General features: G+C 42.3%; 1 protein-coding gene across 1 annotated transcript; it reads right to left on the bottom strand.

The window, feature by feature from the left end:
* Positions 1-8,705: 8,705 nt before the first annotated feature.
* Positions 8,706-10,653, bottom strand: lratd2a (LRAT domain containing 2a). Its single transcript, XM_026156202.1, has one exon. The coding sequence runs from the start codon at positions 10,180-10,182 to the stop codon at positions 9,358-9,360; it is 825 nt and encodes a 274-aa protein (XP_026011987.1). The 5' UTR covers positions 10,183-10,653; the 3' UTR covers positions 8,706-9,357.
* Between the last annotated feature and the right edge of the window lie 2,897 nt (positions 10,654-13,550).

The following is a 13,550-nucleotide window of genomic DNA, read 5'->3' as shown; positions in this document are numbered from 1 at the left end:
AGCTTCGTGAAAGTTGCTGTTAATTTGTTTGTTGAGCGAAAGCTGCAGACACACGAGGAGGAGAGACAGAATTCAAACCAGTTTTGGAGTACCGCTTTACTGCCTTCTTGTGCTTTAAACAGCCTCTCAAGACTTTAAAACAGACTAATTATTTTAGACAGTGGCACTCCTGTGGCCTGGAGGGATCCAGCCCGATGCGGTCTGCATGGAGACTGTCACATAATGAGGGCGCAAATGTCGGGATGCAGGCAGGGGAGCAGACCTGTTACACCGATGGCAACACAATCTTTTCAGTGTTTGCAGAGCATTTCATGATAACACCTAATCTTTGATTCTATGTAACGTGCTCATCTTTGTTTAGCATTTGTTGAAAATGCATTAGACCCTTACATTAGTTTATCTAATGTTGTGTTTCTCTTGTTTTGCTGGTGCTGGGGGAGCGTCTGTCAACTGCTGAAGTTTCATCATTTCATGGTGTGATGACAGGAAATATTTACTCTGAATTTGAGTTGTTATTTCAGTTTGATTCATTTGATTTGAGTTATTTTGGATGGTGTGACAGCTCAGACAGGCTCCATCCCTCCAACAACCCTGAGCTGGGTGGTTGGATGATGTTAAGTTCATGCAAGTGTTAAATAAAATGCTTTGTTTCTGCATAGTTAGTTATTTTGTCTGTTTGCTGGTCCCGTGTTCCAGTTCCTCTTTGTGCTCTGTTTGTTTATTCCATTTTCTGGCACTTTAATTTGGTCTTGTTTAAAGATTTGCTGTGTTGCGTTTGTGCGTTACTTTATCATCCAGCGTGATGCAGCTTCTGTTTATTTCACGTCTTATAATCTGCCATTTTTGTACAGTGCCTGTCTTCCTCGCGCCTGATCAGCACACATTCCATGTTCGTATTAGATCTTTGATAAATATAGTCCACTCTCTGGGCTGTTTAAAGCAATGTGGAGTTTGAATCTTCTCTTCATGCTTCCTCCAGTTTCTTTCCACATGCATGCATGTTAGCTGTTTGGTTATCTGCCTTGTTAGCCCTGTGATGGATCAATGATCTGCCCCGTGTCCACTGGGATAGGCTCCAGTACCCACTACTCCCACAGCCCCATTTGGATAGTTGGAAAAAGCAAGACGGAAAATGAATACATGTTTAACTATGAAAAAAAAAACTGCTAGCTAATGGCAGAATTATTTTTAATGACTTGATTTTTCTAGTTAATGGATACTGAATGGTGACAACAGCAACTGCAAAGCAGTTAAACCTTAAATATGGAACTAGTGCCAGATTAAATAAAGTTAGCATCCAGATGTTTAGATATGCCTTCTAATTAAACTTTGTCATCATTCGTAGATGAAATAAAAGCATAAAGTATTCATTTGTGTAATTTGTTGAGGTATGTTTGTTCCTCCCTTTGAAAGCTGCCTGTATATGCAGCTGTTTAAACAGATAAAGGAGCAATAAAGAAGAAATGTTAGGCTACCACGTCCTTTGACTCACAGAGCCCGCCCTTGTGTCCTCCAATTTAGCGGCTTAATGGTGCGTTAACACCACAGAGAAAGGACTGTTTGGTTACAGTGTGCAAATTTGCGTTTGGATTTCCAAACCTCACATCTCACAGTGAAGTGACTTTGAGAACAAAGTATTGTTCTGCAAGGTGAGCTAGTCTTCTGGTGTACAGTAAACTGTAGTGAGACACGACAGGCTGTTAAACACCACGGATCGTTTTACTCAAAGGAGTCAAGCTTTAACGAACCTGTTCGCCGAAAGCTTTCTGTGAACAAGAGTTTAATAATTGTGTTTACTTAGCTGATGCAAATTGTCCTGGCTCCAGTTGGGGGACATTAAAAACAACACAATTAATTTGACTTCAGTACCCCCAGTAAACACAAGGCCCTCTCCTCCCAAAATGACCAGTTCAAAGAGCCACTGCCAGCAAGCGTTGCCATGGGAAAGACCAGTATAACGGCGGCTATAAACAAAGCACACACAGACAATGAAGCCACCTGTCTCTTCTGCATCTTAGCCCGCTCGGCTGAGCCTCTCATGTGTGGATCTCAAGCAAAAGACTTCCACTTCAGGCAACGCTTTGGGAGAAATGCTCTGGCAGCCTTCCCGGTAAAGGGATGCGTGCAAACTTAGTGAGATAAGCACAAAGTGAGTCCAACAAAGCGTATTCTGTCATGCCATGATTGCAAGACTTTAAATTTTAAACAGAACAATTCTTGGAATGAAATCATGATCCATGAAAAATACAGAACTCTGTGTAGTTTTGCTGCTTCTACGTGACTTTCTTGGTCTCATCCGACCATAAACTGTCTAGATAACAGACGCTGTCATTGTTATGTCATGTGCTGATTAGTTTGCTTAGCCCTCTAGAAGTCTCACGACTCAGCAGTAATCTTGAAAGGCCAGTAGGAAATTATTGTGGCTGGGTGGTTAAGGCTAGAAAAGTTAGCTGACTTTAGCAGTTACACTTGCTGTTGTGAAAATTTCCCATAAATTCCACTTTAAGGTGATGTGAGAGCCAGCCTCTGTTTTATGCCCCCTGTCAGTCATTGCAGACAGGCAGCTGTCTGCTAATTAGTCTGGCCATGCCCTAAATAATGCATAATTTGCAATTAAGTTCTGGAAAAATGGACCTAAATGTTTTTTATACCATTCTATAAGCATATTTCTTTCTTCTTTGCTGTGAAAATTGGTATTTTAACAACTGGAAAGAGCCCCATCCCATGGCAGACTGAGTCTACTCTGCCTCTCGCCACGCGACAGAAACAGTCCAACGGATCTTTTGGGAAAACAAGAAAAACCACATGATAGTGGTTCAAAGACAGCCTAGCAATGGGCAGGCACAAAACAGGAGACTTCAAATCTGATTGGCTAACGGGAACAGGTATAACAGTTTAAACACAGGTGATACTAATAAGTGCAGGGCAGACGTTTAAAAGCAGACAGGTGGACAGGAATAAGGAACAAATTAAAACAGGAAAGTAAGCAAAAAGTATCCTAAAACCCTTTCAAAATAAAATACATCAAATATCGCTGATAAATAGGAACGCATCAGGCTAGACAACACAACAAGTCAAACCACTGATGCTCACCCTGCTTTCTTCTACATTTATGCTACTGTCACTCTCTATGTTAACTTTTGCTATTATCCACTAATTGCTGCTCCATATTGGCTGCTCTTCAGCAAAGGTCACACAGTCTTGCTTTCAAATGAACGTTGGATCCATCTCAGAATGACCGCCTCATAAAATCCTCATTATTCAACACACCAGTAATCAGTCATTGTGATTTGCTGCATTGCGTTCTAGTTGATTTTACCCTGATTAGTCATTTCTCATTTCGGCCGTCTTTCAACTATGACATCACGGTGTAATCCTTGTCCTGGAGGCACTGGGAAATTTTCCTGGAATGACTCAAAAGACACAGAGAGTGGTGGCTGCGTTGCACCCGTGGCTGTGTTATTCACTATCAAAAAAAGGCAGGCGTAATGAACAAAAGCCTTTCCCAGCATCCCCTCCCGTTTGTCTAGACAGGTCACGCCACAAAAACAACAGGGCTCGAATATTAAAACGTTCACATTCCTTTAGTGCTCACAAACGTTTTAATCAACTTTTTGGGGGGGAAATGAAACCGTGGCGGCCCTCAGTGTGGGGGCAGTTTGTTGATCTTTTTAGTTTATTTTCTCATTTCTAGTAAAAGCTGTGTGTTCGTGCGCCCTTGTAAATCTGTATGTTGCTGTCCTGAAGTGGATTAAACAAGGTTGTTTATTTGAGGGCACTGATCTGCAGATATTTTCACTGCTGTAAAAAGATACATTTTAATGGAATCAAGTGGACTTGTTACTTTTTTGTTGCAGAACAAAAAAACACAGGAATTCAAAAAGCTATTATGTGCTGTAGATGATAATTTTGTTATTGTACTCTAGTGTTATCATCATAGAAGTAGTTGAGCGTCACTTTCTTATAAAGACTTGGATGAAAAGATTCTTACTTATGCTACATTAAGCTACATTAAAAAAAGACACGGGGGTGTGGATGGGGGGTTAGATTGGTTCTTCCCAGACCCCAGATGTCAGTCTACTCCTTTAAATGAGATGTTTTGCCTGAAAACAGTGAGCGTAATGAATATTTGCCCTCGGGCCTTTGGTTATAGACTTTAAAGGAGTACATTGCAGTGCCTCATAATCCAAAACCAAGGACAATGATCTTACCAGCCATAACATTAAACAAGTGCTGCGAGTGTCTAACATCGCCATAAAAGTAACGAGCAGCAGTTGCATTGCAAAATGAGATATTTTTTGTGGGAAATGTGAAATATTTTACGATGAGCATTTTACTGATAGATGCTTTTTCAGTATCCAGGTGGTAATTCATGCTTTCCGAAGCATATATGTTGTTGCACAGTGGTCATCCTTGAGTTCAAAGCTTTCTTGGTCTATTTATGAGGAAAATAATCTTGTTAGTAACTCTTTAAGTGTCTTTAAATCAAAGTTAACCATCCCCTGTGACTCATGCAAAGCAACTCTAAAAGAGTTCAAGAATAACATATGGAGCTGGGAATAAGTATAAGATTTGTCTTTTGGGCTGTTAACGTGTTTATGTGAGTTCAACTAATCTCGACAACTCATCAGCATCCTGTGGAAACAAAGCCTACACAGCAGTGGAAGCAGGCAGAGCTGCTAGCGCTGACAGTTCTAATTGGGTTGCCTTGGCAATATCCGAACTTTCACATCCCATCAGGTGAAAGGACGGAGGAGACCGTTAACTCTGGATGACTTCTGCCTCCCAGTAAGAGCAGTCAGACTGTCCTTTCATCTACCATAAGAAGAAGAAGCCAGATGAAAATAACGCACACTTGGTGATAAAAGTAAAGGTTCCACATTGGCTACCAGGAACATCACAGGAACACCGGAGTAACTAGTTTACAATATACTGGCTCACATGTTGCTTAAGAACAGAATTTTTTGAAAATGGAATCTTTATATAACTTTTTGACAATTTTTTTATTAATTAGATATTCATTTGCATATCTGAGTTTGTGTTCTGCTATTTATTTAGGTTTTTCAGGATTTTTCGTGTCCACAGTGAGGCCACAATCTAGGAATTTTCTCCTTTTCAGGGGTCACGAGCTAAAAACCTCAGCCGACTCTAAACGAACCATCTTCAAACCTCAGTGAGGAAACAAGCTAAAAGTACAGATAGATAAAAACAGGGTCTCAACTGTCTCTCAGTCATTTTTGAGTTCATGCCCTGTAATATTGACCTAATCTGTCTGCAGTGCCACTCACATGGAGGCTGTTCCATCATTTTCACATGAGAGGATATTAGCTCTTTGCAGCCGCGGCAGTAACATCTGCGCAGATGCACTCCTGTCTTTTTAAACGACTCCTGGCTCACTACAAAAGTGTCTAATATACTCTGGAAAGACTGAGCTCAACAAGACTCCAAGGATGGTTTACCATGTCATAATTTGATTAGAGTGCTGCAAAGAATGTGAAAGCAACCTCTGGGAAAAGGAAACACAAAGTAGCTTTAAGAGCCCAGATATCTCTCACAGTGGTGAACCACGTGAACCAAACTATTTTAGCATGTTAGTTCCTCTGATAGGTTTGACAGGATGTCACATTTAAGTACAAGTTAAAAACATCAGAAAGCCGTGGTTTCAGTTTTACTGTATACTTGACATGTCAATGCAACCTGCAGTCATTTTGCATTTCAGTTGAAATAAATGAAATGTGAAGGACATGAGGTGTAGGTATTTGTTAGAAGTCCCCCAGTATTCTTAATTTTTGTGGGTGAAGTAAAAATCTATTTATGCGACGCCTTTCTTTTTAGTGCTCAGATTGCAACCTATATATAAGACACTCTGATGAATATTTGCCTTGCAGCAACATCTGAGTTCTTTCACGAATAATAAACTGCACAAATAAATTAATATGTTCAAAATAGTTTGGAGTAATTGTTTGTTATGCACGGGCTTCAAGAGAAAACTGCACAATGCAGACTACTAAAATTCTAACTACTTACGCTTATCACTGCCATCAGTGAGGAACAATGTGCAGTCTTTCTGCCGATGTAAAGCTGTATCATCCCACTGGGGCCTTTAAAAACTTAATAACCATGTTCCATCGTGTTCTTAAGAGCTTCAGTGGAAACGGTTTACTGTCTGGAACACTGCAAAACTGAAAAGTGGGTTTATATGCAAAAACCAATGCAGCTTTTTGTATGATGGTCCTTTTGCCACCTGCTATTTGTTTGGAGTGCTAGTTAAATAGCAAAGTGGACAGATGGTCTAAAAAACACTGTAAACACTCGTTGTAGTTTGAGGAGGAGGGATTCTTCATTCTGTGAGAAGTTTTTCATCCAAACTTTCCTCCAGTTTGTTCACTGGGCCAAATCTTCACCTTATGACCTGTTGCTTCTGGCTGAATACAGTGCATATCTCACTTCTGCAAGCAGGAACACAGGCATGACGTTAGGGTCCCCAGAACAAATATTGCTTAAGGCGCTTTTTGTTAATTATTAATTCTGATCTACTTCCGGCTCCCTTTCTCTGGCTCCTGGAATCATCTCAGATTGTGGCTCTGTGTTTTTTCAGAGTTCATTAATGCAGGCATTTTACTTTCTGATAGTCTAAACCAGGAGAGAGCAGATTATCCAAGCAGCTTAGGTTACTATGGTGACAGCTCTAATAAAGGTGAGCCCAGATGAAATGCAAAGCTACCTCATAATAACCGGTAAATCATGCACATTTCCACTAAAGAGCACAGATTTCAGCTTGTGCCTTTAAAACCGTGTGGTCAAATCAAAGTTGGAACTTCATGTTGTACTGAATGCCACTTTAAACCAGCAATTTGACCTATAAACCCATCAGGGAACTGTTTCCCAAAATCACAAATCAAGTAGGCAGTACATTTGTTTTCCCCTTCGACTTCTATATAGCTGGGTTTATTTTTACAGTCAGACCATAGACCATCAGTGTAAAAGATGAACATAGCATCCAGGTCTGAAAAATGAAGCCAAAAGTGCCAAAAACCTTCATCAATTTTAGTCAACAGGGATGTTTCATCTGTTTTTTTGTTTGTTTTTTTAAAAAACTTCTGTTCCTGTAGGAAAACGTTGTCCGGCTGAGCCCTCCTGCAATTGAGTCACTCATTTTGAGACATACAAAATTGAACTTTGAGTCCATTAATGGGTTGCAAGATATGTTTTTTACTGGCCAAAACCCAACCTGGTCACTGGTGGTGTGACAGTGATATTGGACAAAAAGGCCTGGCTTACAGTCTCTGGTCTAATTCATCCCAAAGGTGTTCTGTGGGGTTGAGGTCAGGACTCTGTGCAGGCCAGACAGGTTCTTCTATATCAAATTCAATCATCCATGTCTTTATGGACATTGCTTTGTGCACTGGGGTACAGTTATGCTGGAACAGGAACCCCACACCAACAGGATGCCCCCTCCACCAAACTTTACACTTGGCAGAATGCCATCAGACAAATATCGTTCTCATGGCAACTGTCAAACTCAGACTCGTCCATCAGATTGCCAGGAGGAGAAGCATGATTCATCACTCCAGAGAACACGTCTCCACCGCTCTAGAGTCCAGTAGCAATGTGCTTTATACCACTGCACTGGCTTTGCGTCACGCTTGGTAACGTAAGGCTTGGATGCAGCGGCTCGGTCATAGAAACACATTCCATGAAGCTCTCTACACACTGTTGTTGAGCTAATCTGAAAACCACATGGATTTTGGAGGCCTGTAGTAAATGATTCTGCAGAAGGTTGGTGACCTCTGCCCGCTATGCACCTTAGCATCCACTGACCCCAGTCTGTAATTTTACATTAACTACCACTTGTGGCTGAGTTGCTGTCGTTTCCAATCGCTTCGCCTTTGTTGTAATACCACTTATTGTAGTAGCAAGTGTGTAGTTAAAACTGCACTTGTTGCACAGGTGGTATCCTGTTATATTTTTGTCATGCAGCACTAATAAAAGTAATCAACTTCATTTTAAACATATATTTCCACTCTGTGTGCTAGATCACTAGATTGATGTGGCTTTAGTTTCCTGTATTTTTTGCAGCAGTGTTGCATTCCCCTTTTTATGTGATCACAGCGTCACAGCCTGAAACCGAAAGCCTAACTTAAGAGAGAAAGTTAAGAACCACAGATTTTGTCAAACCAGCTAAGGTAAAGAAAGCCTGGCTGTGTACAACTTCCTTTATCTTATACCTCTGGTGATTCTGAGAACAAGAAGAGAGGATTAGCCAGAATATGCTCATTGGTTAATGACTTGTAATTGACAAGTGATTAGCCAGTAAGTGTTCATACTCAGACCTGTCCCTCGCTCTTAACATCAACCTTCAGAACACAAAAGGTGTTGATGACAAAACTCTTCTCCAATGCTTCACAGCAGGACCTCATTAACCAGTGAAGTCCTTCTGGGGTATGTGCATCCATGTTTGTTTTTTAATACTGTCTATGAGCCAGAGTAATCACCCCCTGCTGGCCTTTTTTTTTTTTTTTTTAAAAACCCACAAGTTTCAGGCACTTCTACGTGGACTTTACTTTTGAGACCCAGCATCTACATCCATCTTTTATGGACAGTCAACAATTAAGAAAATGTATCATATGCAATGATGCACTGAATCCATATTGTGTTTTTCTTACTCTAATAATCAAACATAAGAGCACAGACAACAAGACTCATTTCAAAAAGAGACAAAGATTCATGGTTTACTTAAACTTCAGGTACAGATAACAAAGACAAGCTCCACAACATTTTCTTCAGATGTGCTGGAGTGAGGATTACCCTTAAGGGCAAAACGAACACTGCTTGTATTCAGCGAGCAGCTCTGACACTGCTGTCTGGGTGAAATGAGATGAAGTTGAACCACACAAGGATCGAGTAACAAGACACGCTATAAATAGAGAAAAAAAAATCTGCTCTACTTACAGAGTCATGACAGTTTAAGTCAGATGTGTAAAGCTTTTTATAAAACTATACATTCTGTGATTGGAGAGGCTTTTGGGAGGGGATGAAAATCAGGCTATTCAATTTATCTTAGATAGCTGAATTCATGTTTGCTAAGGCCATATGGCAACAGAGGATGTTGAAGATTGTGGCGTTAAGGCAGTAGCGTCGATGTAACTAATAAAAACATGATGGACCAAAAATCCACAGCTGGACTGACAATATTCAGGTAGGAATTATGACATCTGTGCTTAACAGAAAACAAAGATATGGATGTTTGCTACAGGCTGGAGGAGGACAGTGTAACAGATTGTGTTCGGTAAAGGCTACTCTACACTTAAGTTGCAACGCAATTAGCCTATTTTGAAGAGCACGAAAAAGCGGACATCATTCAGCTCCCGGCTCGCTTTTGATCTCCTCCATCCTGCTGTAATGAGCGGCCAGCTCCCGAAGCACGGCTGTCCTGCCCAGGTGATCGTTCCTCCTCTTCTCCATGATCATGTCCTCCAAACTCTGAAACTCCAGCACGTGCGGCTGTTTGCCCGTCATGAATATTTTCAACCTGTAGGGCTGCTTGCCTATGCGTATCTCCCCACCCATTTTGAACTCCCTCTTGCCGAACCTGCACCAGGCTGCAAAACACTCAGAGTTTCTCCAGCTCAGCTCCCGGTCCTTTAATCCCACCTGCTCCATCGCGTTCTGCACCACCATGTCCTGACCCAGAGCTTTGAATTTGTACAGCTCGTTAACAATCCGACACCTCCTCCCTTGACTCGCATCGGTCAGAAAGCGGTTCTTTACCTCGGCTCTGTGCAGGTGCACCACCTGGAAGTCTCCCACATACACCGCCCAGTGCGGGTACTGACCCGTAGCCACAAACTCCACCAGATCACCTGGTTTGCATTTGTTTAGCAGATTCTCTGGGGAGTAAACTTCCAGGTTCACCGACTTTGCGCTCTTCTCGTAAATGCATTCGTCTCTGTTGTAGACGGCGCATTCCACCTCGTCGCGCTGGTCGTACTGTTTCTCTTCCTGATTCGGGTCTTTATCGGAGCCGTCTACCGCGCAGCCGTCCTCCAGCTCGTCGTCGTCGTTGGAAAATATGTAAGAGACGCCGATCCGCGGACCGTCCTCGGCGTCCACGCCGTTGGGGTCCACTGTGGGAACTTCTGCGTAACTTAAATGCGACAGCCTGTCCATCTGGTTCCCCATGCCGCTGCTCACCTGGTAGCAGCTTGTGTAATGTGATCTGATGCCGAAGGCTGTTACCGGTCGCCAAACATCCCAACCATCTGCCACAAAAAGGCTAAAAAAACTTCCTTCGCCCTGCCCTCAGACAGGGTTTTGTCCAAATTACGCATAAGAGTAACTCCGTTTACCGAATGCGCCGATAACCACTCGGTGCCCCATCAACAAGTGGAGTTGGGAGGAAAAGACAAACTGCTTACAGATTCGGCGAGGACAAATATCCCTCAGGTGTAGCCTCACCTCCTGTTTCCCTGCGTAAAGTTACGTCCGCCCTCTGTCGGAAAAGAAACGATGAAAGCAAAATCCTCCACAGACACAACGACAGAGCGACGTGTTTGCCTACATACGCAGATATAAGCAGCTCAGGAACTGAGCAGCGTGCCACACCGGGTGACTCGGCATCAGCAGGGACTCTCTCCAGCCACACGCAGCGCCGCTTTTAAAGCGGAAGTGCGCGTAATTTTCTCCACCGCATCTTTAATATCCGCTCCTGCTCTCTAATGAGCCGTTTCGTTCACTCGGATTCTCAGTTCATGCTCAGACTGACTCATTAAACTGTAAAACAATATACACAAACATTTTATTGTGTTAGTTGTTTGCAGTCAGATGGATCTACTTTGAGTCTGTTGGTTATTTTAATTGTAAATATAGTTTTGGAACTGAGGATATATGTATATTTGTGAGAACAAACAGACTAATTTTATGATTACTTTTTAGTGCTCTGGTAATTACTGCAGGCACACTGTCATGGTCTTAACATGTATGTAAGTGTTTGTGATGTTCTTTGATTTGTGGTGTGTATTGGAAAGAAAATCAGTTAGTCAATCAAACTAGATCCTGGAATGATGAATCTATAGATAAGTGACTGATGCCTTGGTACAAATTACCACTGTCCTATAAGGGGACAGTGGAGTGGGGTGTGGGGGCGGGGTTCTAACATCTGGAGATATTTTTACAGTTATGACCACCTCTCTGTCCTTGAATGAGCTGAAGCTGCCAAGTACTTTGCCTGCTATCTCCTGGAGGGACCATAATATTTCCATTATGTTTGTACTGGCTCGTAGAATGCCTGGAGGTGCTCGGTTATGGACTATTTTCTCACCACTGTATCCCTCCGTCAAAGGGAATATGCTCCCCGAAATGGCACACACTGCTACTGCTGCTGCAGCAACCTCTGTGTGACAACACCTGTATGTGAAACGGCTTGAGGAACAGGACAGGTGCTGAGGGCTCCGAGCAAACTTGCAGTTTAAAGGAAACAAATGTTACATTATGAAGACAAGAGAGAGAGAGACAAACTTTGCAGGGTGAATGACCCTGAGTGTGACCTCAGTATAGTTTCAGTGTCATTCTGTCCTTGGTGAAATGCAGAGTCACCTATTACAGATTTCTGCAGTTTAAGCAGGTAGAAAGGTCTCATTTAAGAACTCAACAGATTAGGAAGGAGACCTTTTGGCAGCACTCCTCCAGACTATCAGGTTAATTAAGAGACTGACCTGTCGTAGAGCTGCAGAGGATCACATTAAGTTATTTCCCCATAACCCCCGAGTAGTCCAGGATGAATGTTTTTCCAGGTTAGTAAGACTGTGGCAGGGTCACAAAGTGCATCTGTAATGCAGATTTCCAGGTCACAACAGTGCCACTGAGCGTTAGCACTCCAGATATGGATACAGCACTGTATGTAACTGTAATTCCACTTTTAGAGTTACATCAGCACATTTTTTCCTAGTTGAACGAATGTAATTAATCTAATCAGGCACAAGAGTTTGTAGACTTGTGACATTTGTGGCCCCCAGATGCTCTACTGGAGTATGAGGGTGTGCATGTGTGTCATTGTTTGACCCGATACTGATGCAGCTTCATTCAAAGATCATCTACTTCTGATTTCTCTTGAAATGACATAAAAATGACAAAGCAGCAGACTGTGTGTAAGAGGCTGGTGTAATTTCACCATTCACAAGCGTTTCATCCACTTCGGCTCAAGTTTGTGCTCATTGTGTGAATAAGCACAATTTTTTTCTGGGCTTTTGTGTGCGGCTGTGTGCGCGCGTGTTTTACTTTCCTCTTATTTCACTCTGATGCCCTGCAGCAGCCTCAGTCTGACGCTGCATATGATAGGAGTCAAAAATAACATGCAGAATGAATTCAGCAGATGTATTACACCTTTAGAGGATGAGGTTTTATATCAACGCAGGCTGAAGGTGTTGGGAAAGAAATAGACTGTTAGAGTGGTGACATGCAGCCTATTTGACCGCTTCTTGGTGCTTCTTATCCTCCGGTGGCATGACCCAGTTTACGCCCCCGGTGCCCCCTGGTAACACTCTGTAATTTGTGGTGCTGGGAAATTACTGGAGCAGGGAGGCCTGGGAGACACACTCAATTAGACAGGGTTCCACCTGTCCGATGGGGACACAGCCAGCCTCAGACTGACACCTTAATCTCCCCCCACCCCCCATCCCAAAATTGCAGGCTTTTCATAGCTTTTTCAAAGGCTGCACAAGCAGGTATTCAACAATGCGTTTTTCAGCTCAGTGTCCGTTAAAATCTATGAGGATAGTTGAATATGTGTATACTTGAGGCAGATGGACAGAGCATCCGGACCGCTGCGTCTTGCACACCATCTGTTCCACCTGGCTTGGAAAACATCTAATGGCCTACTATGGTGTAATGTGATTGGCCACAAGTCAGAGGCTGTGGGCGGTGGAATCAGTGATTCAAAACCTTCAAAAGTGTACAAGAAATAAAATACACCACTGCAGGATATTATAATGGAGAGGGGGGAGGAGAGAGTTTGATCTTATTACATATTTATTTATATTTTCATATACTTTTTACATATTTATCTGTAATAGTATGTAACCGGAGACGAGGCAAGATGGAGAAAAGGATAAAGGAAGGGCATGGTGAAGGAATGTCACTTTCTTCTTCTTTTTTTGTAACCAATGTAATTACAAGATCATGTTTAAATCTGTCAAATATCCACAGTCCCATTAAACAAGCTACAACAAAGAGTTCCTAAAATACCTGCTGACATATAAAACTAGCATTTTAAACACTGCGGTGGATGTATATCTAGGGGAGGAAGGGGGTAGGGGGGTGTATCTGGGACGACTGAGTAACTGCAAGTAGATAACAAACAGGCAGGACTGGGAGGAGACTCTTACTGTGAAAGGTAGGCGTGTATTAAAACACACCCGTGACGTGTACAATACTCACGCAACATACTCACAATGGTTTCTACAGTCATCATGCTTCAAAAGGTCCTTGTGACAGTTGTTTTTTCCCCTATTTTAGCATCACGTATCAGAAACTACCACAAGTGGGTCAAAAAC

The sequence above is a fragment of the Astatotilapia calliptera genome, chromosome 22 (genome assembly GCF_900246225.1).
Source record: "Astatotilapia calliptera chromosome 22, fAstCal1.2, whole genome shotgun sequence".
Lineage (NCBI taxonomy): Eukaryota > Metazoa > Chordata > Actinopteri > Cichliformes > Cichlidae > Astatotilapia > Astatotilapia calliptera.
Note: the sequence above shows the minus strand (reverse complement) of the source record. Positions and strands in the feature narration are given on the sequence as shown.

Bases quoted from the DNA above. Each gene is read 5' to 3' on its own strand.
- lratd2a (XM_026156202.1), bottom strand. From the start codon at position 10,182: ATGGGGAACCAGATGGACAGGCTGTCGCATTTAAGTTACGCAGAAGTT.